Below are 23,194 nucleotides of genomic sequence, written 5' to 3'. Positions count from 1 at the left end.
TTTTAGAAGTTTACGGTCTCCTTTATGATGTTTTTCGTTTCTGTCACCCTCAATACCCTGTAATTGCAGTTTTTGTGTGTTGGTAACTATCGAGATGCACTTTTGCATGTTATACTGGCTGAGACTCTCTTTTACCCTGAGAGATTATATATCAACTTACAATCAATCTGTGTTGTTTATTTATTCTGATGATGAGTAATATCTGGAAATCCAACGGACAAGACCATCTTATCCAGAAGGTATTGAAAGTTGAGTATACAGCTTCAGTTGCTGTATCTTCCCTGGCAAGGTTGCAGTTCTAGTTGATCTGGGCATGGGGTTTTCATTAGTGTAGCTTCTTGCCTTTGAAACATGAGATGTGATTATGTGAGTATGTTCGCTGATGCTAAATCATCGTCTCAATAGCAGCCAATTTTTTTTTTAGCGAACTATCCTAGCCCCTTTTTCATGTGTGCCTCTATCTTGCATTTGGAGATGTAAACGTTTGGCCAGAGAGAAACATGCAAATGGAGACAAAGTATGAAGCAAACATGGAGAAAATGCCGAGAGAGTTTTCGCGCGGTTGATTCCTAGGTGTAGTGGAACTCAATATTGATCTGGAGATAGAGCTCGAACCCCAGATGTGAGTTTTTCTATTTTGACTAGCTCCCCTGCCGTGATTGAATGAATCAATCTCCCATAAAGCCTAATAACATGTTGCATCACCAACTGTACCAAAAACTCAAGTTGTTACGAAATAAGCCTACCAGTTTATATCAAGTTATTCAACACTAGGTACCATCAAAAACTGCAGTCTCATTAACGGATAGGCTTCTTTTTTTCTCAGGTTCTTGGGTCATCTGAATGCAAGCATGAGATGCAGGGGAACTGTAGGCTTCGAATTTTTTTTCCCCAGTAGAGAATCGTGCGTAAAAGAAAAGAAACACGAACGAACAGGGCAACTGAAAATTCCATTGTTGTAATTCTACAGTAGGTACAATAAGGTGGTTTTGTATTTAGCTTAAATATATTTGCTTGTACAACAAAAGAAAGAAAGATGAAACAACAAAACTTGGGAAAAAGGGATTACAGATTAAACAAAGAAACTTGTACGTACAGAAGAAGAAGAATTAAAACACTCAGGAGTGACTCTATTATCAACAGGTCATGACCTGAAACGATGGTAAGTGTTGTCCGTCACAACGTTGTGACGATCGCAAGAATTAGGATGTTCACACGAGAGTGACGTTACGCCGCCTACTGTCATCTTTCCCGGACCTTGTGCACTGATTGCGACCTCGTGTTACCTATGCTTCAAATTAACTGATCTGGTGTCCTGTTCTTACATTAGGCCATTTACTGGTGATGTGGTAAAGACCGGCTTTTCTTTGTCAACAGCATTTCCTATGGCACCGGTGCTACTGCTTTTTCTTCGAGGCTTTGCCTCTCCAAGCATGGTTATGACATCCCTCATGGATGGCCTGTCTTTCGGAAGCTTGGCTGTACAAAGAAGCGCTATCCGAAGAACCAAAAGCATCTCTTCCTGAACATGTTTGCAATTTCCAACGATAGGGTCCAGTGTTTCTTCCAGAGATTTGTTTTCTCGAATCATCCTCCGAATCCATTCAACTATGTCACCAGATTCTGCAAACTTAGGATCCAACGGGTGTTTACCCGTTAGAAGCTCCATCAGAACAACTCCGTAGCTGTATATATCGCTCTTCTCGTCCACTTTCAACGTATATCCGTATTCTGCCAAGAATCATTCAAATTCAGCACTGTTAATATATCTCCAATGAAATAATCAGTTTTGTTACTCCCTTGTCTCAATTTGTATGTCCATCTTTACTATTCGAGACATCTGAAAAAAAGTCTATATTTTTGTAGCTTAGGCTGTTTTAGATTACTAGAAATTGTCCAAAAGAATCAAGTGGTAGGAAAAATCTTAAAACATTTTCTAAAGAACATTTTGTATAGTTATTAGTTGACACGAAATAGATGAAAGAACTTAGGAAAAGATTTAGCAAAACTAGGAACTCACCAGGGGCTATGTATCCGTAGGATCCAGCAACCACAGAAACTGTCTCATTCTTTCTAACCAACATCCTCGCCAATCCGAAATCTGCAATCCTCGCTTCAAGATTCGCGTCGAGCAATATGTTATTTGACTTGACATCCCGGTGGAGGACCGCAGGGTGGCAGTCGTGATGGAGATATGCGAGCCCTTGAGCTACTCCAACTGCTATGTTGTATCTCAAAACCCAATCCACAAGCATCCTCCCTCCTTGCTTTCCATGTAAAGCTGAACCAAGGCTTCCATTCGGCATATACTCGTAGACTATCATTGATTGAGAATCATTGTGAAGAAATCCCAATAATCTCACAATATTCCGATGCCTTAACCTCCCAAGGACATTCACTTCCCCAACAAGATCATCGCTTGTCCCCAGTTCGATATCTGTCCCCGATTTCCACAACTTTTTAACTGCCACAACTGTATTCAGTCGTCGTAAATCTGCCTTGTAAACAACCCCAGTCGCACCCGTTCCAACCACATTCGAATCCTCGATGCACTCTAAAATATCGTCGCTGGTGAACCCAAGCCTCTGGAATGCCAGTAATCTCCAAGGCCACTGTCCTTTCCCCATTTCAAACCTTTCCTCGAAGCAACACCCATCTAAGTACCACCTCTTGTATAGAGATTGACCACCTAAAACTGCCAACGCGAAAGCCAAAAGCGATGCGATGGCTATGACCCATCCTGCAACAATGTGTTTAGCGTGCAAACTCTTTTCCCTATAGATTGAGTTTTGGGAGCAAGGGGGTAAGACCCCACCGCAGAGACCAGCATTGCCGATAAGGTCATTGGGGTTTATTGTCCTGAGCATACCGTTGGAAGGAACAAGACCCTCTAGGTTGTTGTAAGAAACATTGAGCACTTCTAAGGCAGGAGAGTTGCCAAAGTTTTCGGGTAATCCACCGGTCAGAGAATTGTTGGATAGATCAAGAACGGATAATGTGGGCATCAATGCGATTTCTACTGGGATTGGTCCGGTTAATTGATTGCTATGGAGATTCAAAGTGACCAATTTCTCACAGGAAGCAATGCTCGCGGGAATGCTTCCTGTGAAGTGGTTAGAGGAGAGATCAAGCACCGCGAGTGAAGGGCAGTCTTGAAACTGATCTGGGATTTCTCCTACTAAGTTGTTATTGGATGCCAAGAAGTTTTGGAGATTGGGAATGGAAAGGATGGAGGGAGGAAGAGAAGACTGGAGGTGGTTTTGGGAGAAATCAATGAAAGAAAGTGAAGTAGAAGTAGAAATGTCACTTGGGATTTGGCCTGTGAGACTGTTATTAGCCAATTCTAACCTCTGAAGCTTCCCAAGTTTGCCAAAACCAACTGGGATTGTACCAGAAAGAAGATTGTTTTGCATTCTAACACGGACAAGGGATGTACAAGCAGACAATGCAGTAGGAATTGGACCGGAGAAATCATTGTTGAAGAGGATCAGTTTAGTGAGGTTACCTCCACCACATAATGTAGCCGGGATTTGACCGGAAAGCGAATTGGACGATACGTCCAACCACTGGAGGGGTGAATTCTGGCCAAGATTAGGCGGTAAAGGGCCGGTAAGGGTATTGTTCCATAGCTCAAGGACTGTTAGTTGAGTCAAGTCACCCAATCCAGAAGGGATTGAGCCTGAGAATTGGTTGCCCATCAGGTTTAGGAGCTGCAGATTTATCAGCTGAGAAATCTCAGGTGGGATTTCTTCAGACAAATTGTTGTCAGAGAGATCCAGAATCTGTAACAAAGTGATGTTTCCAATATCTGGTGGAATTGCCCCTTCAAAATCGTTGTTGTACAACAAAAGTGTGTTTAGCACCTCTAGCTTTCCAAGTTCAGCTGGAATGGACCCACCAAGATTGCCAACTGACAAATCAAGGTACTTGAGATTGGTAAGATTACCAAACTCAGCTGGGATTTCGCCTTCGAATTCGTTGTACCCGAGAATCATAGTCTCGAGTGAGGAAATCTGGCCTAACTCCGGTGGCAATTGGCCTGTAAGATTATTCCCAGAAAGCCCAAGAAACTTCAATGTCCCCAAGTTTTTGAAAGAGCCCGGAATCGTTCCTTCGAAGAAATTCCCTCTCAGATCAAGAATCTGGAGAGACGTTGCGTTTCCGAAATCCTCCGGGATTTCTCCTGAGAAATTGTTGCTGGAAACATTCAGTGTTGTCAACCCTGCTGCCATCCCAATGCCCACTGGAAAGGCATCAACGAAGTTGTTCTGACTCAAGTCAAGACTCTGCAATTTGGTGAAACTTGAGAAGGATTTCGGCAGAGATGATGAAAACGCATTGCAGCAAATGTTGAGAGAAGTGAGAGACTCCAGGTTTTGTATCTCGTCCGAGACAATGCCGCTTAGATTCATGCGGGAGAGGTCGAGTACTTCGACTTCTCCATCAGAGTTGCAGGACACTCCGGTCCAACCACATTGGACTGAAGCGTTCCCGTTGCCATTGGCTGGCAACTTCCAATTCCCTAGCTGATCCGACGGATCAACTAGGCCTGCTTTTATCGATAGTAGAATAGACGTTTCATCGGCCGAAAAAGATCTCTCAATGCAACAGCAGAAGAAACAGAAAAACAAGAACAAGAACTGTGTTTGAAAGAACTTCATATTGTTGTTCTTCTTCTGCTGCATCGATCTTTGTTAGTAATCTCTTAGTTTTTTTTTCCCACCATTGGAAATGGGGAGAGAGATGGGGAGGAGAGAGAGAGGGTGTCAGAGGGTGTGTTATATGAGAGGTACTAATGGGGAGAAAATGGTATGATTGGTTTTGCAGAATTAATAAATGATTAGCATTATTGTTGTATGGGGATTAGTTTTTTTTGGGAGAGCTCGTGGGATCTTGGGTTTCTCCAACAGCTTGTAATATGCAAGAAATGGCCTGGAATTTTTTGGACTTTTCTGAATTTGACTCCCACAATAAACATGGAGAGAATAATGTTTCTTACTGGTGATTCCTTGTTTCTTCTTCCTCTCTCATGGTCAACTTTAAGTGGGTAAGAAGAATAGAATTCTTGCTCCTGGGTTTTCTCCTTTTTTATTTTATTTTTGGTTTTAGAGAATATTACCGGATATTTTCGTAGAAAAATTCACTTTTAGATGAGGCTCATGTCGCGCCATGAGAATGCAACGTTGCCATACCGCATTCTGAAGAAGAATTCGGGACGGTAAACGAGTTATTTTGAAGAAGAATGTAGGACGGTAATTAAACTTGGCAGTATGAGAATTGAAATATGAATATTTCATAATTTAATCAAGATTACCTACAATACCCTTGTTGGCATGGTCATCTCTGTGTATGGACAATATGTTTGTATTGTTTACAGTTTTGATTATGCATATCCCTGTGGTCTTAATTCTTACTGTTTTTTTTAACTGAAGTATAGTTTTGAAGCACTGAAGTTTTTTTTTTGCTTCGTCATCTTTCAGAATACAAAGCATGGTTATACTGCTTTATAGATTAGACACTTATGAAGCAATTCACCCTTTAGTCTTGTTAAAGGTTCTTTTAGCAACCAGGCCATGTGGAGCCCAAAAAGCTGCATGCTCAAAATGATTTGGATTTCATCCTTAGTTTCTTTTCTCCTACTAAAGTGTAACTTGCAAGTATGACAAAGATTCATGAATTATGACTCAAGACAACTCAATTGATCAGGGTTATAGGTGCTTAATTATGGGGACCCCACCATTAAGATATCAAGCAATACATCAGAGTTTGTGATGCAACTCTATGCACTTGATTATTGCTGATAGTGTAGGGTTTGCGAAATCCGGTTCAGTCTTGGTTTGTCACTTTGTGAACTATGCCGAAGTTCGACCTACTACGAGAGTTGATGATGACCTCAAGGATGTAATGCGTTATACGCAACGGATGTAATTGTACGCTTGTTTTCTTTTGATACACTGTGAAAATTGGTGTGAACCGTGAATGTATCTCATTACCTTATGGCAAGTGTTCTTTCTTTCTTGCTTGATTTATTCTCACGCGATTGCGTGTACGTGTGTTGGGTCATTTCCGTATTAGATAGCGAGTATGTAACTATGTTTTTTCCCTTCATATATGACAGAGTACAAGGAACCTTTCCCTTTTAAAGGGGTGACCTCTGCACCAGGAATATGTTTCCAATCCCGTTCGAGGTTCTTAAATTTTAAGTACTTATTTTTCATTTTACGAGACAGATCATTCTCTTGTAATACATCACCTTTAATTTAAAAAATAATTAGTATTTATTTTTCTTAGCAGAACGGGGTTCTCCCCATTTCAATTATGGCAGTAAACTGACAAGGGGACAAGCCAAACGACTGATAAGTCATGGTAATCCTTTAAAATTTAGGGCAGTCCTCTTTACCTTCAACTAATGGGATCATCAAATTGGCTCTGTAATAATTCCTTTTCCTTCATGTGGGAGTATTTGTTTATTATGGAGTACCCAATTGAAATGGAGGAAAGTGATGGACAATTATCAACCATGGGTTTGGACCCTACCAACCGCCCTACCCCCCTAGAAAATGTGTACTTCACAATTACATTCCCTATTTGTTTAGGAGAATAAACTGCCTGTTTTCACATGCACCCATGTGGGGTTGGGTTTGGAGGTGAATGTCTTGTGTCACTACCCTGTTTTCAAAAGTGGATGATGGATATTGAAAATATTGGAGGCCATGTGCAGTTGAAAACCAGAAGCAGCTTCCTGGGGATGGACCTGCCTTGCCTTCTCCTTCTCCTTCTTATTATTATGAGAGAGAGAGAAGGGAGAGAGAGAGAGGGAAATGCATGTATGTAACATGTAGCAGTATTTTATTGTGTTCATATGGTAATGAAAGAAAGTTCCTTTGGGAATAGAAGGGGGCATGGGGATGGAAATTGGGAAAATACGTGTCCCCACATGGCTTTTATGCCAAGACACATGGACACAGCACAAACCACCATTACAATTTGCATGATTGAGAGAGATAGGAATAATAGCCATGGTAATGGCATATTTTGATTATATATGGTAATAACATATTGGTACATGAATGAGTAGTGGATCAAATCAATATGTAGGGAAATCTTTGGGATATACTAGATGTCTCCAAAATTCGTGAACAAGAGTTTGCTTCATGATGAAAAGTTATCTACGGTTTTGAGATGTTATATATCTGCCTCAAAAAATTATGAGCATCAAATCGTTTAATACACCCGCAACCCTTGAATATTGTTCCGATGAACAAATCTAAACAATTTCGGAATCATATTCCCGAAAAAAATAAAACTCAAAAAGAAAGAAGAAAAATAGAATGTAGTGCCTTACTCATAGCACTTAGACAGTTTTTTTTTTTTGTCATTAGTTAATCCTAATTTACTCTATCGTAGAGGACTTGGGGAGGGGAATAAAAGCTTACGAAAATCGAACCCTGCCCATGTGCATGGGAGTAGCCACTACATTTGTACCATCATGGTTATGATCCATTTCAATCAAGTTATTCGTGGCAGAGGTCTTGAAATGGCTTCCGAGCCCACTAAGCAAGCCCTAAGCCCAACCATTTCCCTTGCCACATGTCCAAGTAAAGTGTCTTTGCTATCAAACGTTGGGCCCATTAACACTTTTGAGCCCATTAAGCCAGCTCTTAGAGTCTTAGTCCAGTGTGACAATCTCTCTCATCAGCCAGTCGATTGAAAATCTAAGAAAGTTGGAAGTGAATGGCTATCGTTATTACACACCCACAAAAATGTCCAATACCACATCAACTACCTATTTATCTCTCTTTCTCTCTCTGAACTACTCTCTCTCTCTCTCTCATTCTCTCTCACTACAATGGCTGCACTGCATTCTCTCGCATTTTCTTCCCCAGTTTCTCACTGTCCTCGCCAGACTCCCTTTCTTTCAGGTACTCTTTCATTTTCTAAGTTGTTCAACTTTTCAATGTAGATGAACAGAACTGGTTGGTAATTTCGGAAAACTTTTGGGTGTTGTGTAATAATTGGAGTATAAATGAGCAGAAACGTAAGGATATTGAAATGGGTCTTTGTTCTTGCTTGAGAGGTTCATTAATCATCTGGGAGTTGGGGTACATTTGGTGATATAATGAAAATTAGTGGTAAAAACTAGGTTTTTAATAGCATTCACAATGGTACAGCTATGTGTCTTGTTGAAGCATGTTATGTTTTTTGAAATTGACAATTTTGGTTAGCTGAAGCTTTGGGACTTGTACCTGTGGAGAACTCTGAAAACCCATTAAAGATGAACACAAATGTGGGTAATTGAGTTTAAAAAAACACTAATTTTATTGACAAGAAAAAAAAAACTGGTATACAGGAGTAATTTGAGCTTGCAATTGTTGGAATGTTTTTGTGGTACCCGTTGTAGATTAGAATTTCCTTTTATGAGAGGTATACAGGAATAAGATTCATTTGATTCTTGCAAACAACATTAAAGTCTGGTATACCGTATACCCTACTTAAGTTTCAATTTTCTTAGATTGACCCCTTAGTTTGGTTTTTACCCTGAACTTTCACTGGTGTCATCTTGTAGGAACTTCCCAAAATTTTCAGATAACGCCAAATGTATCCTCAAACAAAGGCAAAATCCAGTGGGTTCATGGAACTCACTCAAATGAGTGTAGCTAAGACCTTGGCTCTATGTCAATATTATAAAGTACTTGATATTCATACAGACTGTTAAGTAGGTCATATTGGCTGTGTACTTAGTGATGATAAATACAGCTCCAAGTATAATTATGTTTTCTCTTGTTGCATAGGCATGGCAGTTGGGGGCCTTGGGGCTGTTCATCGAAGTACACAGTCCTCGTTCAGTGGTCAACCTCTCCGCCTGCAAAATACATATTGCACCCAACGAAGAAGTTCTCAAGTTCGAAGACTCGGTATAACAATGATGGTCAAACCAACAATTCAGTTCATTCAAGGAACCGATGAACAAACAATCCCAGATGTGAAGCTAACCAAATCAAAGGATGGAACTAACGGAATGGCTATATTCAGCTTTGAGCAACCCTCAGTCTTTGACTCATCGGGTGAAGTAGGTGATATCACTGGCTTCTACATGATCGATGAGGAAGGGGTTCTTCAGTCAGTTGATGTAAGTGCCAAGTTTGTCAATGGAAAGCCTTCTCGAATTGAAGCAAAGTATGTGATGAGGACTCCAAGGGAGTGGGATCGATTCATGAGGTTCATGGAGAGATATGCTAATGTGAACGGGTTGCAGTTCGTCAAGAAATGAGGAATGTATATCCTTCCCTTCCACTCCTCCACTTTCATTTTCCACTACAGTAGTTTTACTTTGATTGTATTGGGTAAAAACGAAAATTTTGAACAACATAGCTGATATCCTTGTAGAGCTGATGTGTACCAAATCCTCCCTCTTATGGGGGTCCTGTTTCAATCAATCTTGTTCATTGTTAGCTCTTTGATTTCTCAGTATATCTATGTATCTATATATGCATATATGTTCGTAGCAGAAACTGTACATGGGGATTCTATCAGCAAGATATTTCGTACCGAATAGAACTGCACATGGCGATTCTATCTGCAAGCTGTTCTGTATTCTTGTGCTGTTACGGTTGTTAGGTTTTATAGGGTTGTGTCTGTAATACTGTATTAATTTGAGGAAAGAGTGATAACAGGATTGTTGAGAAAGAAAAACAGATAATCCTCTTGCACTAGGGGGAAAAAAAAACCATGTCTGATAGAATGTTAAGTTGAATCCTCCTGTCTTCATCAAATGATGAAGACATGAAGTCCAGTTCTAAAACTAAAACACAAGATCCTCAGATCTTCATTAATTAAACCTTCCTGAAAATGAAAAGCCAGAATAAGTGGAAATGACTACTTGTTTTTGCTACCGCCACTGCCATAGCCTCTCTTAGATTCCCATGTCACAGAGACAGGGCTTCTAACCCTGTTTAGACCATTGTTGGATTCCACCCATGTCAAATGCCCTTGAGCAAAGTTCGTAGTGTCAGATCGCGTTCTGTTCCTCGGTATAAACAAAGCGATGTAGCTCAAGCTCTGGTTGACATGTCTGAATACCAGTCGTCGTGGTTTAACTCTCACCTCGACTCCCTCAGGCGCCACCACTTCCACAGAGTAGATGGAATTAGGACTCCCCACGTTAGTCAACCGCCTCTTAATCATCTTCCTCACCACCCCACGCTTGAAAATGACAGACACAGAAGGGTAGTTGAGGCTAAACCCTCTGTTCTTCTGTAAAATTCCATGGCAACTCACGTTCCGATGAGTAGTAGTGAAGATTTCTGGACTTGTGTATCCTAAAGTGCAGAGATGAGTAACATACTCATCCGGCTGGATATCATATATCAATCCCGGATTCACGGCTTTTTCTGGGTTCACTTGTCCAGCTCCGGTTGCAAAAACTCCAGCGGGTTTGTCTCCATCCATAATCGGCTTTCCAAAATGATCATTAACATCTGCTGTTGTCATGATTGCGGATTTAACAGCTGCCGCCGACCATTTGGGATGAGCAGAGTGGACTAAAGCAGCAATTCCACTGACATGGGGACACGCCATGGAAGTCCCCGACATGACGGTGAAGTTCACCCTTCTAGAATCTCCCGGAAGGCCCGTGGGGCCCAGGTTTTGAGGCCACGCAGCGATGATATTGACTCCGGGAGCAATCACATCCGGTTTGAGAATAGAAGGGTTGGAAAAACTTGGTCCCCTTGATGAAAACTGAGCTACTGCTGGTGCTCTAGATTTCCCAACCTGTGTTCCTCCAAATAGAATTCTGGCTCTGGGCTTCCTAGTAGAGTTCATATAACTCTTTAGCTCTACTGATTCGTCGAATCCAATCAAAGTTGCTGGAAGGACATGCACATCGACCGAGTCTTCCTCCAGATTTATAGCCGTGTTGGCCAAAACCATCGCAGCACCACCAGCTTCTTTCACGACCTGGCCTTTCTCAGCCCTCCCATTTACTCCTCTATCACAAACCACCATTTTCCCGCGAACTTTCGCCTTTGGAAGAGACCCGCTAAGGCAAAACTCACTTCCTCTCTCCCCACCAGTTACGTAGATAAGGTCGAGTTCTTTCTCATAACTTGGAATTCTCTTTACCGGGTACATGGATTCTCCGTACAGCATTTTCCCGTTTCCCATTCGGACTATGGCGGGAAATCTCCTATCCAGTGTGCTAGCGCCTATGGTGGAAATCCATGGAGCCTCGTTGGCGACCGAGTTTTGAATAGGACCGTTGTTTCCTGCCGCGCAAATAACGGATATTCCGTGCTCCATTGCTCGAAAACTCCCAATGGCAATGCTGTCTTCGTATAACGGTAATGGGAAGCCACCTAGAGAGAGAGAGAGAATGTCGACCCCGTCTCTGATGGCTGCGTCCATCGCAGCCAGTATATCAGAGCTGTAACAGCCACTGAACCAGCAGACTTTGTACACGGCTATGTGGGCCCCGGGGGCAATCCCGCGGGCCACACCGGCTCCATTCCCGAGCACGCTCGCCATTGGAACTCGAGCCCCACCGGCTGTGGATGAAGTGTGGGTCCCATGTCCATGTGAATCGCGAGCCGACGCATATTCAATGACGGTGTTGGGTGATGGTGAGGATGAAGCCACACTGTGGCCTTTGCTGAAGAACCTTGCGCCTATGATTTTGTTGTTGCAATTTGAGGTAGTGAAGTTTTGGCCTTCTTGGCAAATCCCTCTCCATTTCCTGGGAGCCGGAGGCATCAAACTGTCGTCGAAGCTCGGGCTTTCAGGCCATATTCCGGTGTCAAGTACTCCAATTATTGACCCACGACCAAACCCGGACTTGACCCAGGCACCTGGACTGGTTGGGTTTAGTCCCAAGAACTTGTAAGAGTAAGTCGTGTGGGTATCAAGTCGACGGTCTGGTCTAATAGCTATGACATCGCGAAAATTACGCAATGACTCGAGCTCCAGTTCAGATAGACGAGCCGCGAACCCTTCCATGGAGGAGTGGTAGGAATACAGAAGTCTAGAAGAAGAAGGGTTTTCTTCTTGGGACGAAACAAATCGTTCGAGGAGAGAGAGGTGCCATTGAAGCTTGGAGGAGTAGAAAGAGTTTGGCATTGCTTGTGGGTGGAGTTGGATTATGTAGGTTTGGAGGTTTTGAGCATGCAGGGAAACGAAGGAGAGGAGAAAGGTGGCCAAAAAGAGTTGGGTTTTGGTTTCCATGGTACTAGTAGTAAAATTGTGGTTGGTTTTTGAGGCATGCTTTTGGGTATGGATTGGGGGGGGTATTTGAAGGTGTTGGAGAGAATTCAAAATATGGGTTCAGCAGAAAAGATGAAACTCGTGAAATTTAAGAGCTCTTCATCACGAGGATTCTTTGTTTAGAGAGAGAGAGAGAGAGAGAGAGAGAGATTCTTGGAGGAGCTGAAGTGCAGGCGGTCTTGGGCTTTTCACGGGGATGTTTTGGTTGGGTTTAAATGATTTCTCTAGTTGGGGTATAAGAAACCTATGTAGCCGTTGTGTGCAAGCCCAAATAGGGTTCATTTAGCCCAAATAGGGTGGTAAATGAACCAAGCAACTTGTGAGCTCGGCTCGTTAACGTCCGAGCCGAGCTTGAGCTCGAGTTTTTGGCTCGTTTAGTAAACGAGCCGAGCGGATTCGACAAAAGCTCGGCTCGTAAAGGGAGGCTCGGCTCGTTTAGTAAATGACTAAGTTCGGCTTGTTAAGGGCTCGGCTCATTAGGCTCGAGCTCAAGTTTTTTGCTCGTTTAGTAAACAACCTGAGCTCAAGCTCGACAAAGCTCAGCTCGTTTACGGCCTGGCCATGAATCTTTGTTTCCCACATGGGTGTCTGTTTGTCCTAAATCACATAATTTATATGCGCGTGCAGGAGCGTAAAAGCTTTTTGGAAATATATTTCAAACTACTAAAATTTACGAGAGCGATAATTAAAATTACGAGCGTAGTGCGAGGATTGAGAGCGCATAACATTTTGAAAGAGAGATTTTGTGACCAAGTGTCTGTCTTCAGTTTCATCTAAAGAGTCTTCTTCTATGGTTTGATGGTTCATTAAAGTGCATTTATTCAGACGCTCTTCAGTTTCAAGTACAGAGCTCCGCTTGGCACGTGCACCTTGTGCTTCACTGAAACACATTTTCATTTCTTACCCGGTCGATAGAGGCCAGGATAAACTTGGCCAAACTAAAGTTGATAAACGAACCACTCAGATTGACTTTGAGCTTGTGTTCGTTTGATGAAAACTCGTTCACTATCAGTGTGTTGCGTAAATAAACTAAGCTCAAACGGTTTTTTGAAGCTTGTTAAATTTTCAAACTAAGCTTGAACAATATATACTATTTGGCCTTTTCAATTTTTGAAAAAAAATCAAACTACTCGATTAACTCGTAACCGGCTCCGGCTCGATTAAAGCTCGTTTCAAATTGATTAGCCTGATAGAGTCAAGTCTGAATATAATTTTGGAATTCTTTAAATTCTCAAATCAAGCTTGAACAGTTTCAAATTGATTAGCCTGATAGAGTCAAGTCTGAATATAATTTTGGAATTCTTTAAATTCTCAAATCAAGCTTGAACAATTTACTGTCCGGCTCGTTTGTCAGCCCTATTCGTGGCCTCAGTTGATTGTGTTGGTTATTTGTGCCTCGACTTTTCTTTTGTGATTATGAGTGTACTTCGATTTATACTATAATTACAGTTAAACAAGCACCTCAAGAAGCTCTCTCACAATCCAACTAGCTGAAAATTGTAGGGCATTGCCCCAAGTTAATTGCCCGGTTTCACTCGGAGTCATCCGGGTCGCAAATAACAGGTGATTACCAGGCTTAAATTCTGGGAGCAACCTCAGAGGGGAAGATAAACGGATATTAACCGTTAGTCTAACTCTTGACGTTTGAACCATGACCTTCCAGGAAAGTCTCATATGCCCTAGCAACAAAGGCAGCACAGGTGGTTCCAGAATTGCCTACTCAGTCATGAGCTAGTTGCACAAAAAGGGCAGGGATGTTCCATAACAAGTATCCAATGATAGGATTCTTTCAAGATCCTGCTGAGGAAAAAGTGCAAGGCAGAACAACGCTTCTCTTTCCCAATTGTCTGATGGGAGATTCAGAAAAGTGAACTCAACTGAACCTAATGAGGATCTTCCCACAAACTCATTCGGCAGCTTACTAAAGACCTCAAAATGGAGCCATCGCATAACAAACCACGGACCGGCAACTGCCCTTATAAACTCCTGCTTGTGTACCGCAGTACAAACTTCTTAAAACTAAGAACGAAATCGATGCAGGTAGACAATCCACGTGGTTCCAACGCTTCCTAGAGTAAAGGTTCTGTAGTTGGGGAAATGCATACCTATTTTACTTTGGTCCGGCATACATTTCATCACTTCTCAAATGGTATAGGTCACAATTTAACAATATGAGAAGTGTAATTTCTGTAAAATGTCCAGCCATGATCTTAATGGGGACCAACATATTATCATATTTGACTATACTAAATACCCCCAGATTAGACACCAGAAGAGAGACTTGAACTAAAAAAAGTTCACTATCCAGAGCTAAGTATTTCAGTTGCTGATCAAAACATGCTACTCTGTATATGCTTTAGTTTGATTGTGACGATATGCAAACGTTTCTCAGAGCTCTTCTAACTTTCAGAGTTACTCTGTGTCCTTTTTCTTCTTCAATTACCTAATCTATGACAAATGTTTATATGAACTCTACACAAATCAATATTACAAACTGCCAGCAGTTGGCTCAAAATTATCTGAATAACTCTGTAACAGGGCACAAAATATGGCCTTGAGCCCTTGGTTTCCAAAATCCACGCATACAGAAGAGAGAGAGAGAGAGCTACATCTGATTCCATACAACAAGCACCACAAAATAAGATGGTTGGGTGGATCTGCAATGACAATTGCACCCACAAGTAGTATGGTAATTATCCAAGGTTTTGCACAAGAAGGAAACAAATGCTTGAAAGATACGAAAGCTCATTACTACTTCAATTAATACTTCTTTGCAAAACAGCATCCAATAGACAAAATTTATGTTTAACTATGTGGCAGCATCTATATATCAGACACAATACAAAGAATGACTACAAATGACAAATCAAAATGAAGCGGACCAAGCACCTGATTATGCTAGAAGCAGAAAATGCATACATTCGTATGTATCCTATGCTTCAGGTTAGGACAAGATTGTGCATGCCACCTCTCAGGGCATGGCATCCTATTTTAAGCTCCAGCCCACATTCACTAGGCTTTAGAACTTGAAATCGACAAAACTTTGCAGGCCAAGTCATGAATGTATTCTTTGCTCACTCTTCCAAGAATTTTTCGCTGCTTCTGCAGATATATCCTTGGACTCCACATTGCCACCTTTGGGTTTCGAGAAAAAAGGATCCCATTCGTGAAGACCCACGTACTGCCCTTCCTCTAACAAAGCATATTTCCAACTGAGCTCCTCAATAAAATCATCATCTGTGCGACCGTCAATAATGTCTCTCCTCATCTTAGTAACTTTGTTAATAACAGCCTGCACAGCTACATCAAATGCATCTTTTAGGGTCTCCAGTTTAGAGCGGGGATCTGCGTATATAAGGCTGGGGATGAGACTTATGACCTCCTCCCTCATTATCTTCACCTCCTCGGGAGAAATTTGACTCAGCCTTTGCTCGATTGTAATATTCCTCTTCCGAATATCATCCTCTGGAATGAACACCGAATACTTCGAATAATTTTTAGGAAGATGCCAAGTGTATTGTGTGTAAGCTGAACCAGGATGGAAGAAGACAGGTATGCAACCCGCCAATATCGAATCAAAAGCAGATCTCCTTGTGTACGAATCACCTTGAGGTTGTAAGCAGAAAAGGGAGCTCTGAAACATCTTCATTATACTGCTTGGAGAATGACACTTGCTCTCCCCAAAATCGCATTCCAGCAGCTTGCAAACATTGGATTTCTTGCACTCATTGATGATTTGCCCCCGAATAGATTTAGGGTTACCAGGGCGTGGGGCCCCGGCAAAAGAGAAGAGCCATTTCCGCTCCAGTTTCCTCATTCTGTCCTGCCAAATGAACACATCAGCATCCTTTGCCGGATGAAAGTATGTGGGGTATGGAATGCCGAAATCATTCGCATTCCAGGGGCTTGATTCTACCACAAGCATGGACATATTCTTTGCAGCTGGTAAAAATAGAAGCTTGTTACCCCAATCCGAATCTTCATCGCTTAACCTTCTAAAGTCCCAAGTAATCCTTCCAGCAACAAGAAAATGATCTTTTCCTCCCATAATGCTCCACTCCGGCTTCTTCATTAACCAATCGACCAAAGCAAGAGAAGCAGCATCCCTCGTAGACGTATTATACCCCCAAAGATACCGTGCAATATCAAATCCCGCGTAAAAGGGTACAAAAATAGCAGCAGCAAGAGAAGAATCACGAGTCAAGCACTCATACTGCTTCATTCGGTTAGTAAAAATCAAATCGACTGCAAATTGATTTGTTGCATACCATCCGCTATCTGAGAATACCCCTTCAACGTTTTCCAGCGGGGGCCCAAGCCCGCAATTCGTAGTGAACTTACACATATTTGCCCAAATATTCAGACTCTTACACTCCTTGAGCATATCTTCATTGAACCTAGGAGGAAGGTCATGGACATATATGTATCTCCCACCGCACGGATCACTCTTGTTCTCTATGGTTCTTAATGCCCGCAGAAATGGGAAGTTCTCTGCTTTCGGCTCGGTAATGGTTGGTGGTGGATTCGCAGGCATTGGAAGGGCATTGCTAGGCCGACTCATAGGGGTGGATTGGGCGTTGCTACGCGGACTACCAGGGTCTGGTTGGGCATTGTTACGCCGACTAATAGGCGTTGATTGGGAATCGCTAGGGTGGGTATTGATCGACTCAGAACTAGCAGAAATGCGATCCACTAGTGAAGAATCATCAACTGTATTACCTCCTAGAACAACAAAATGGAAGTACAACAACAATAACCAGAAAAAAGCCGATAAAGATGCCAACATACATATCCGAGACCGATGATTTTTAGCAGCCCCCTTCTCCATATTCTCAGCTGGAGAGCTTGTCGGCGAGCGGCGTCTCATCCTAAGTCACATAATGCGCACATGCGTGTATGAGCGCGAGCATGAAAGCTCTTCCAAAATATCTCAAACTACTAAAATTCCCGATTGAGAGAGCAAGCACAGAACGAGGATTGATAGCGGAGAGCAGATACTAAACAACAAGACCACCGACACCACCACCAAAAACCCTAATTTCATTTATGAACTCTCAGCAAAACCCAAACCTTTTTACCTCAGTTCTAAAAGGGTAGTACGGTAAATATCAGATCGGTCAAAGGACGAGTCAATTGTAACGCATTCGAATCGCGAACAGACATGAAAGGGACCAGATAATTAAGAGTTAAACAACTGGAATCTGAACGAAAGCGGTGAGATAAACGAAATCCGTACGCATTGATAATGAAATAGTGGCGCGAATCGCGAGATATCAATCCGTTTGGTCCGATCTCCCGCGAGACTTTCAGGCATGCGTTTCGAAAGAAACTAAACGAGGATTATATAAACGAGGATGGAGCATCCATTGATGAAAATAATAAGCACTACTGTACTTACAGTCGCAGGGAGAGAGAGTGAACGATTAAATTAGTAGCTTTGTGGGAAGATGTTTCCAGAACACCTTAAATGAGAAGAGAGAGAGGGAGAGGGAGAGGGAGAGAGAGGGAGAGACGAAGGGGTATATAAGCGAGCAGTGGCCAGTGAGAAGGAAGCGTAAGATAGCACGGTGCGCCGGGGCTGTTTGTGTCGGTAGCAAAGAAAAAGAAATTGAACAATTTTAAATGACACCCCTGAAGTTTTTCTTAATGACAAATACAGACTTCATAGTATCAGAAATGAGCAATAAAATTCTTTGTGGTTTCCATGCTCATTTCATGGACATCCAACCAAAAACTGTTCGGTTAAATACATGATGGAACTAGTCGAAAAAGTAGTTTATATTGACTAGTTCATTCTTTTTATATTAAAACAAATAATTTAAAAAAACTTTTTGGCCCGATAGTAATATTAACCCTTTTATCAAAATAACTTTTTTCAACAGGTTAAAAGCAGCCATTTTGATTCAAAATAAGTGAGAATTGATAATTTTTAATCACTGTTTATTATTAAAAACGGTTTTGCTACACTTTCACAAATATCAATAGATAGACTTTTCTCGGATATCAAATGTACCTTTTATTTATTATCTTACACCCCTCAGACAAAAGTTAGAATAATCCTATTAAAAAAAATTGTGAATTTTTAGTCTTTTTAGATACAAGCCACTTTGGCTCATTCCATTCCATCACGTGTTCGGACAAAAAATTGTCAATTTGGCGCATCAGTGGAACACACATGGAATTCACAAGGGGATTCTTTGTCATTTCTCATGATATCTGTCCTCAGGAACGGAAAAAAAAATACTGTAAGGGAGTTGGAATGAAATTTGCCGAAGAATTTAAGGAAAGGACTAGGTGCCACGTGGGACCCTGTGATGACGATGTAACCGTTCCTTTAAATGGCGTAATTTGTGGGAGTGATTTTGGGAGATTTTTTTTATGAGAAATAAATTTTATGCACCGTTGGTGTAAAATCATAGTTTTCTACTACTGTATATTATGGGCCTCATTAAGCGTTTATTATTGTAATATGAACCGTTTATACTATAAGACTCGCAGTGTAATATTGTCATGCAAAAAATCATCTTCATCGAAAGTCGTTAGATATATCAAAATTTGAATTTTGGTTTTATAAAATGGACGATCTGATTTATGTCAATAATAATAAAGATAAAGTATCCATTTTAAAAAGCAAAATTCAATTTTTGATACTTCTGTCAATGTCCTATCAAGTTTATTTTTTGAATGGATATGCTATTATGTGGAGTCTATAAGGTGAACTGTTCAGATCAATAATAAGTACACGGTAGGATCAAAACAGACCGATGTCCATTGGAGCTGATTTTTTATAGGGCCCCATAAAATAATATTCTAAAATTTATGGATATTTTTCTAGATTTTTGTAAGACCCAGAATGGATCCAATTGCGTTTTTCCTTGTGTGGTTCCCTGCAAATCTTCCTTGCGAATAACGGAGATGGATCACATACAACTGGACATACGTCTCCATTGTGAGTGGTACCCACCTCTATTGCGAGTGAGTGTGAGCAGGTGCAACTTTAGCGTGTGTTATTTTATATGCATCTCTATTAATTATTTTGATGATTAATTCAATGATATTTTTATTCGGCAAATACAAAATTATCGAAAAGTCGATTCCCGAACTAAATATTTTCGTGACCTTGAAATATAGCATAAAGTCTCTTGGATTCATGATTTATATTTACAAAGACTTTATTGAGCTCAATACATGCTTTAACGAATTTATTTAGATGAAATTGTGAGCCACAGGTTGACGAACCGGCTGACAAGCCGGCTGTCTGAACAGAAAGCTGTGACAACCGGAAACCATCGGACGACCACCCGGATGACCACTCTGTTAACGGCTAGTTCGAACGGCTAGTTCGAACGGCTAGTTCGAACGGCTAGTTCCAACGGCTAGGAAGCATATGGATGGCTATATAAGGCATCAAGAACTCATTAATGAGAAGACACACACAAGCTACAACATTCCATATTATTGCAAGAGCAATTTCTCAAAAGATCAAAGCCAAAAATTCTCATTGTTCTTCCACTTTCATATTTTTCTTGAGAGAAAATTTGTACAAGTCGTGAGCGATAATTTTCATACCTTCTTCACATACTTGTAATTCCTAAGCGAGTGTTTGAGTCAAACACTTGAAAGCTTAGAAGACCAAATTCGGGTTGGAATTTGGGTGTTATTGTTTTTGAGCGGTTTTCGGAGAAAACTCTTGCGGTTATGCTAGCTCCTTGGGAAAGCTAGAGGCGTTCGGTTTTTGTAAGCACCCGCAAGACTTACAAGTTGTAATCTTTTAAAGATTAGTGGAACCTTCAAGTAATTGCTTGAGGAGAAGTGGAGTAGGGCCGGACCGTGGACAAATCCGGACCGAACCACTATAAACGGGTTCTATCTCTCTATCTCTCTATTTTGATTGCATACTTATTGTTTGCATATATTGTTAGAGATAAATTTTTATCGGTGATTATTACTAGCAATCCTATTCACCCCCCCTCTAGGTTGCATAATTTGGGTAACAATTGGTATCAGAGCCTCGGCTCTTGTTTGTAGATTTAACCATCTAAGAGTTAAGATCCATGGCAACCACTAGTAATGTTTCTTGTATCGAAGGTCAATCGTCCAATAGACCTCCCTTGTTCACCGGAGAAAATTACTCTCATTGGAAAAATAGAATGATGATCTTTATTCAATCCACGGATTATGATCTATGGAAAATTATCAAAAATGGTCCCATTATTCCTACTAAGAAAGTTGGGGAAGAGACTATGCCTAAATCAGATAATGAGTGGAGTCATTCGGAAAAGGCTTCAATAGAAAAGAACTATAGAGCTATGAACCTTCTTTTTTGTGCTATTACTCCCAATGAATATGATTGTGTTTCCGCATGTGAATCGGCTAAAGAAATATGGGATAAGTTAGAAATGTCACATGAAGGAGATAGTCAAGTTAAGGAGTCCAAAATTGATATTCTTGTGCATAGCTATGAGCTCTTCAAAATGAAACCGGATGAATCTATATCTCAAATGTTTGCTAGATTTGCTAGTATTACTAACGGTTTAAAAGCTCTTGGAAAGATTTACAGTCAATCCGAAATGACAAGGAAGGTGCTCCGTTCCATGCCAACCAATTGGGACACTACCACCTCCATCATCCTACAATCCAAAGATTTCTCAAAATACACGATGGACAAGCTCATGGGATCTCTCATGACGGAGGAAATGCATCACAACCTCAAGGGTGAAAAAGAGAAGAAAGTTAAGGATCTTGCCTTCAAAAGTACAACAAGCAAATCAAAAAGCAAGGAGGATTCAAGCAACGAAAGTGAGGATGATGAAATGGCGCTCATCACAAAAACGTTCAAGAAACTCCTCAAAAATAGAGCATCTCGCAAAGGTAGAGGATTTTCAAGAAAAGATGGAGGCAAAGAAGAAAGTAGCAAAAAGGATCCAATCATTTGCTACGAGTGCAAGAAGCCCGGCCACATCAAAAGTGAATGTCCATATGCCAAAAAATATTCAAAGAAGGACAAAAGGAGAGCTATGATGGCCACATGGGACAATAGTGACGATAGTAGCTCCGATGAGGACGATGAGCAACAAGAGGTCGCTAACTTGTGTTTCATGGCCATCGAAGAAAACGAGGTAGATCTCGACTCATCCTATTCCTTTGATGAATTGTTTATTGCCTATAAAGAGTTGAAAGTAGAATTTGAAAAAGTTGTTTCTAAAAACAAATTTCTTAAAAAGGTTGCTAAAGATCTCTCACTAGAAATGGATGATTTAATTGAAGAGAAAGATATTTTGGAGGAAGAAAATGAAAGTTTAAGAACCTCTTTGGCAAAAGAAAAAGAGTATTTGAAGGATACTTCCAAAAACGAACCTTTAGAAAAACAAATTGATGATTTAACTAATTCTCTTTCAAAACTCACTAATGGAAAAGAAAGTTTAGACATTCTTCTTGGAAAACAAATGGTTTCTTTTCACAAGGCCGGAATTGGTTATAATCCCACTCAACACAAAAATCTTTTTGGAAAAGATGTTCCTCCTTCTAACCATTCTAAATTGACATGTCATTATTGTGGTAAAATTGGTCATATTTCTCCTACATGTCCTATGAAAGGATACTCATCTTCTGATGCAAAAAAGGTTTGGGTTCCTAAGAACCGTATCAATGTTAACCTTCAAGGACCCAAGATGATTTGGGTACCAAAAGTCAAGAATTGATGTGCTATTGTAGGTATGCTTCAAAAGTTCTCTCAAGGAAGGTAGTTGGTACCTTGATAGTGGATGTTCAAGACACATGACCGGTGACAAGAGGGCTTTCAATTCTCTTTCGCCTAAAGATGGTGGACATGTCACATTTGGAGACAACAACAAAGGTAAAATCATAGGAATCGGTGATATAGGTAATTCTCCTATTATTGAAGATGTTTTACTTGTTAGTGGTTTAAAACACAATCTTCTTAGCATAAGTCAATTATGTGATAGAGGAAATCGTGTTATCTTTGAAAAATCCAAATGTATCATTGAAAATGTCAAAAGCAACAAGACACTCTTCGTTGGACAAAGACTTGAAAATGTATATGTTTTTAATCTCAATGATTTAAGTAATTGTGATATAAAATGTTTTTCCGCTTTGAGTGAAAATAGTTGGCTTTGGCATAGGCGCCTAGGACATGCAAGTATGGATGCTATTTCAAAACTCTCTAGAAAAAATTTGGTAAAAGGTCTTCCTAAAATCAAATTTGAAAAAGATAGACTTTGTGGTCCTTGCCAACAAGGAAAACAAACCAAGGTTTCTTTTAAGTCCAAAAATGTTGTTTCAACTACTAGACCTTTGCAATTACTTCATATGGATTTGTTTGGACCAACTCGCTCTCCAAATCTTTGTGGAAACTATTATTGTCTTGTTGTTGTTGATGATTTCTCTAGATATACATGGGTGATGTTCCTAGCTCATAAGAATGAGGCTTATCCTAATTTCACTAAACTTTGTAGAAGAGTTTAAAATGAAAAAGGATTTGTTATTTCTAACATTCGTACGGATCATGGAAAAGAACTTGACAATTCTTTATATGAAAAGTTTTGTGATGAACATGGTATTGGTCATAACTTTTCTGTACCTCGTACTCCTCAACAAAATGGAGTAGTTGAGAGAAAGAATCGTACTTTGGAAGAAATGGCCCGCACTATGCTTTGTGAAAACTCTTTGCCAAAATATTTTTGGGCGGAAGCCGTTAATACCTCATGCTATATTTTGAATCGAGTTTTAATTATGCCTATCCTCAAGAAAACTCCTTATGAGCTTTGGAATGGTAGAATACCCAACATTAATTACTTTCATGCTTTCGGTTGTAAATGTTATGTATTAAACAATGGAAAAGATGACTTGGGTAAATTTGATTCAAAATCGGATGAAGGCATCTTTATTGGTTATTCTCTTACTAGCAAAGCATATA

General features: G+C 40.6%; 4 protein-coding genes across 4 annotated transcripts; 1 reads left to right on the top strand and 3 right to left on the bottom strand.

Moving 5' to 3' along the window:
• Positions 1-926: 926 nt before the first annotated feature.
• Positions 927-5,040, bottom strand: LOC131320880 (MDIS1-interacting receptor like kinase 1). Its single transcript, XM_058351778.1, has 2 exons — positions 2,021-5,040; positions 927-1,731 (listed from the first exon to the last, which is right to left on the bottom strand). Exons 1-2 carry the CDS (start codon positions 4,683-4,685, stop codon positions 1,322-1,324), a joined length of 3,075 nt encoding a protein of 1,024 aa, XP_058207761.1. The 5' UTR covers positions 4,686-5,040; the 3' UTR covers positions 927-1,321.
• A 2,659-nt stretch (positions 5,041-7,699) lies between these two features.
• Positions 7,700-9,452, top strand: LOC131320874 (photosystem II reaction center PSB28 protein, chloroplastic). Its single transcript, XM_058351766.1, has 2 exons — positions 7,700-7,922; positions 8,793-9,452. Exons 1-2 carry the CDS (start codon positions 7,850-7,852, stop codon positions 9,269-9,271), a joined length of 552 nt encoding a protein of 183 aa, XP_058207749.1. The 5' UTR covers positions 7,700-7,849; the 3' UTR covers positions 9,272-9,452.
• On the bottom strand, positions 8,799-12,251 carry LOC131320865 (subtilisin-like protease SBT1.2). The gene has a single exon (XM_058351752.1). It carries the CDS (start codon positions 12,217-12,219, stop codon positions 9,877-9,879), a length of 2,343 nt encoding a protein of 780 aa, XP_058207735.1. The 5' UTR covers positions 12,220-12,251; the 3' UTR covers positions 8,799-9,876.
• Positions 12,252-14,994: 2,743 nt separating this feature from the next.
• Positions 14,995-17,748, bottom strand: LOC131320853 (xyloglucan galactosyltransferase MUR3). Its single transcript, XM_058351749.1, has one exon. The coding sequence runs from the start codon at positions 17,123-17,125 to the stop codon at positions 15,314-15,316; it is 1,812 nt and encodes a 603-aa protein (XP_058207732.1). The 5' UTR covers positions 17,126-17,748; the 3' UTR covers positions 14,995-15,313.
• Positions 17,749-23,194: the final 5,446 nt, after the last annotated feature.

This window comes from Rhododendron vialii, chromosome 1a, assembly GCF_030253575.1.
Source record: "Rhododendron vialii isolate Sample 1 chromosome 1a, ASM3025357v1".
NCBI lineage: Eukaryota > Viridiplantae > Streptophyta > Magnoliopsida > Ericales > Ericaceae > Rhododendron > Rhododendron vialii.
This window is presented reverse-complemented; position numbering and strand designations above follow the sequence as displayed.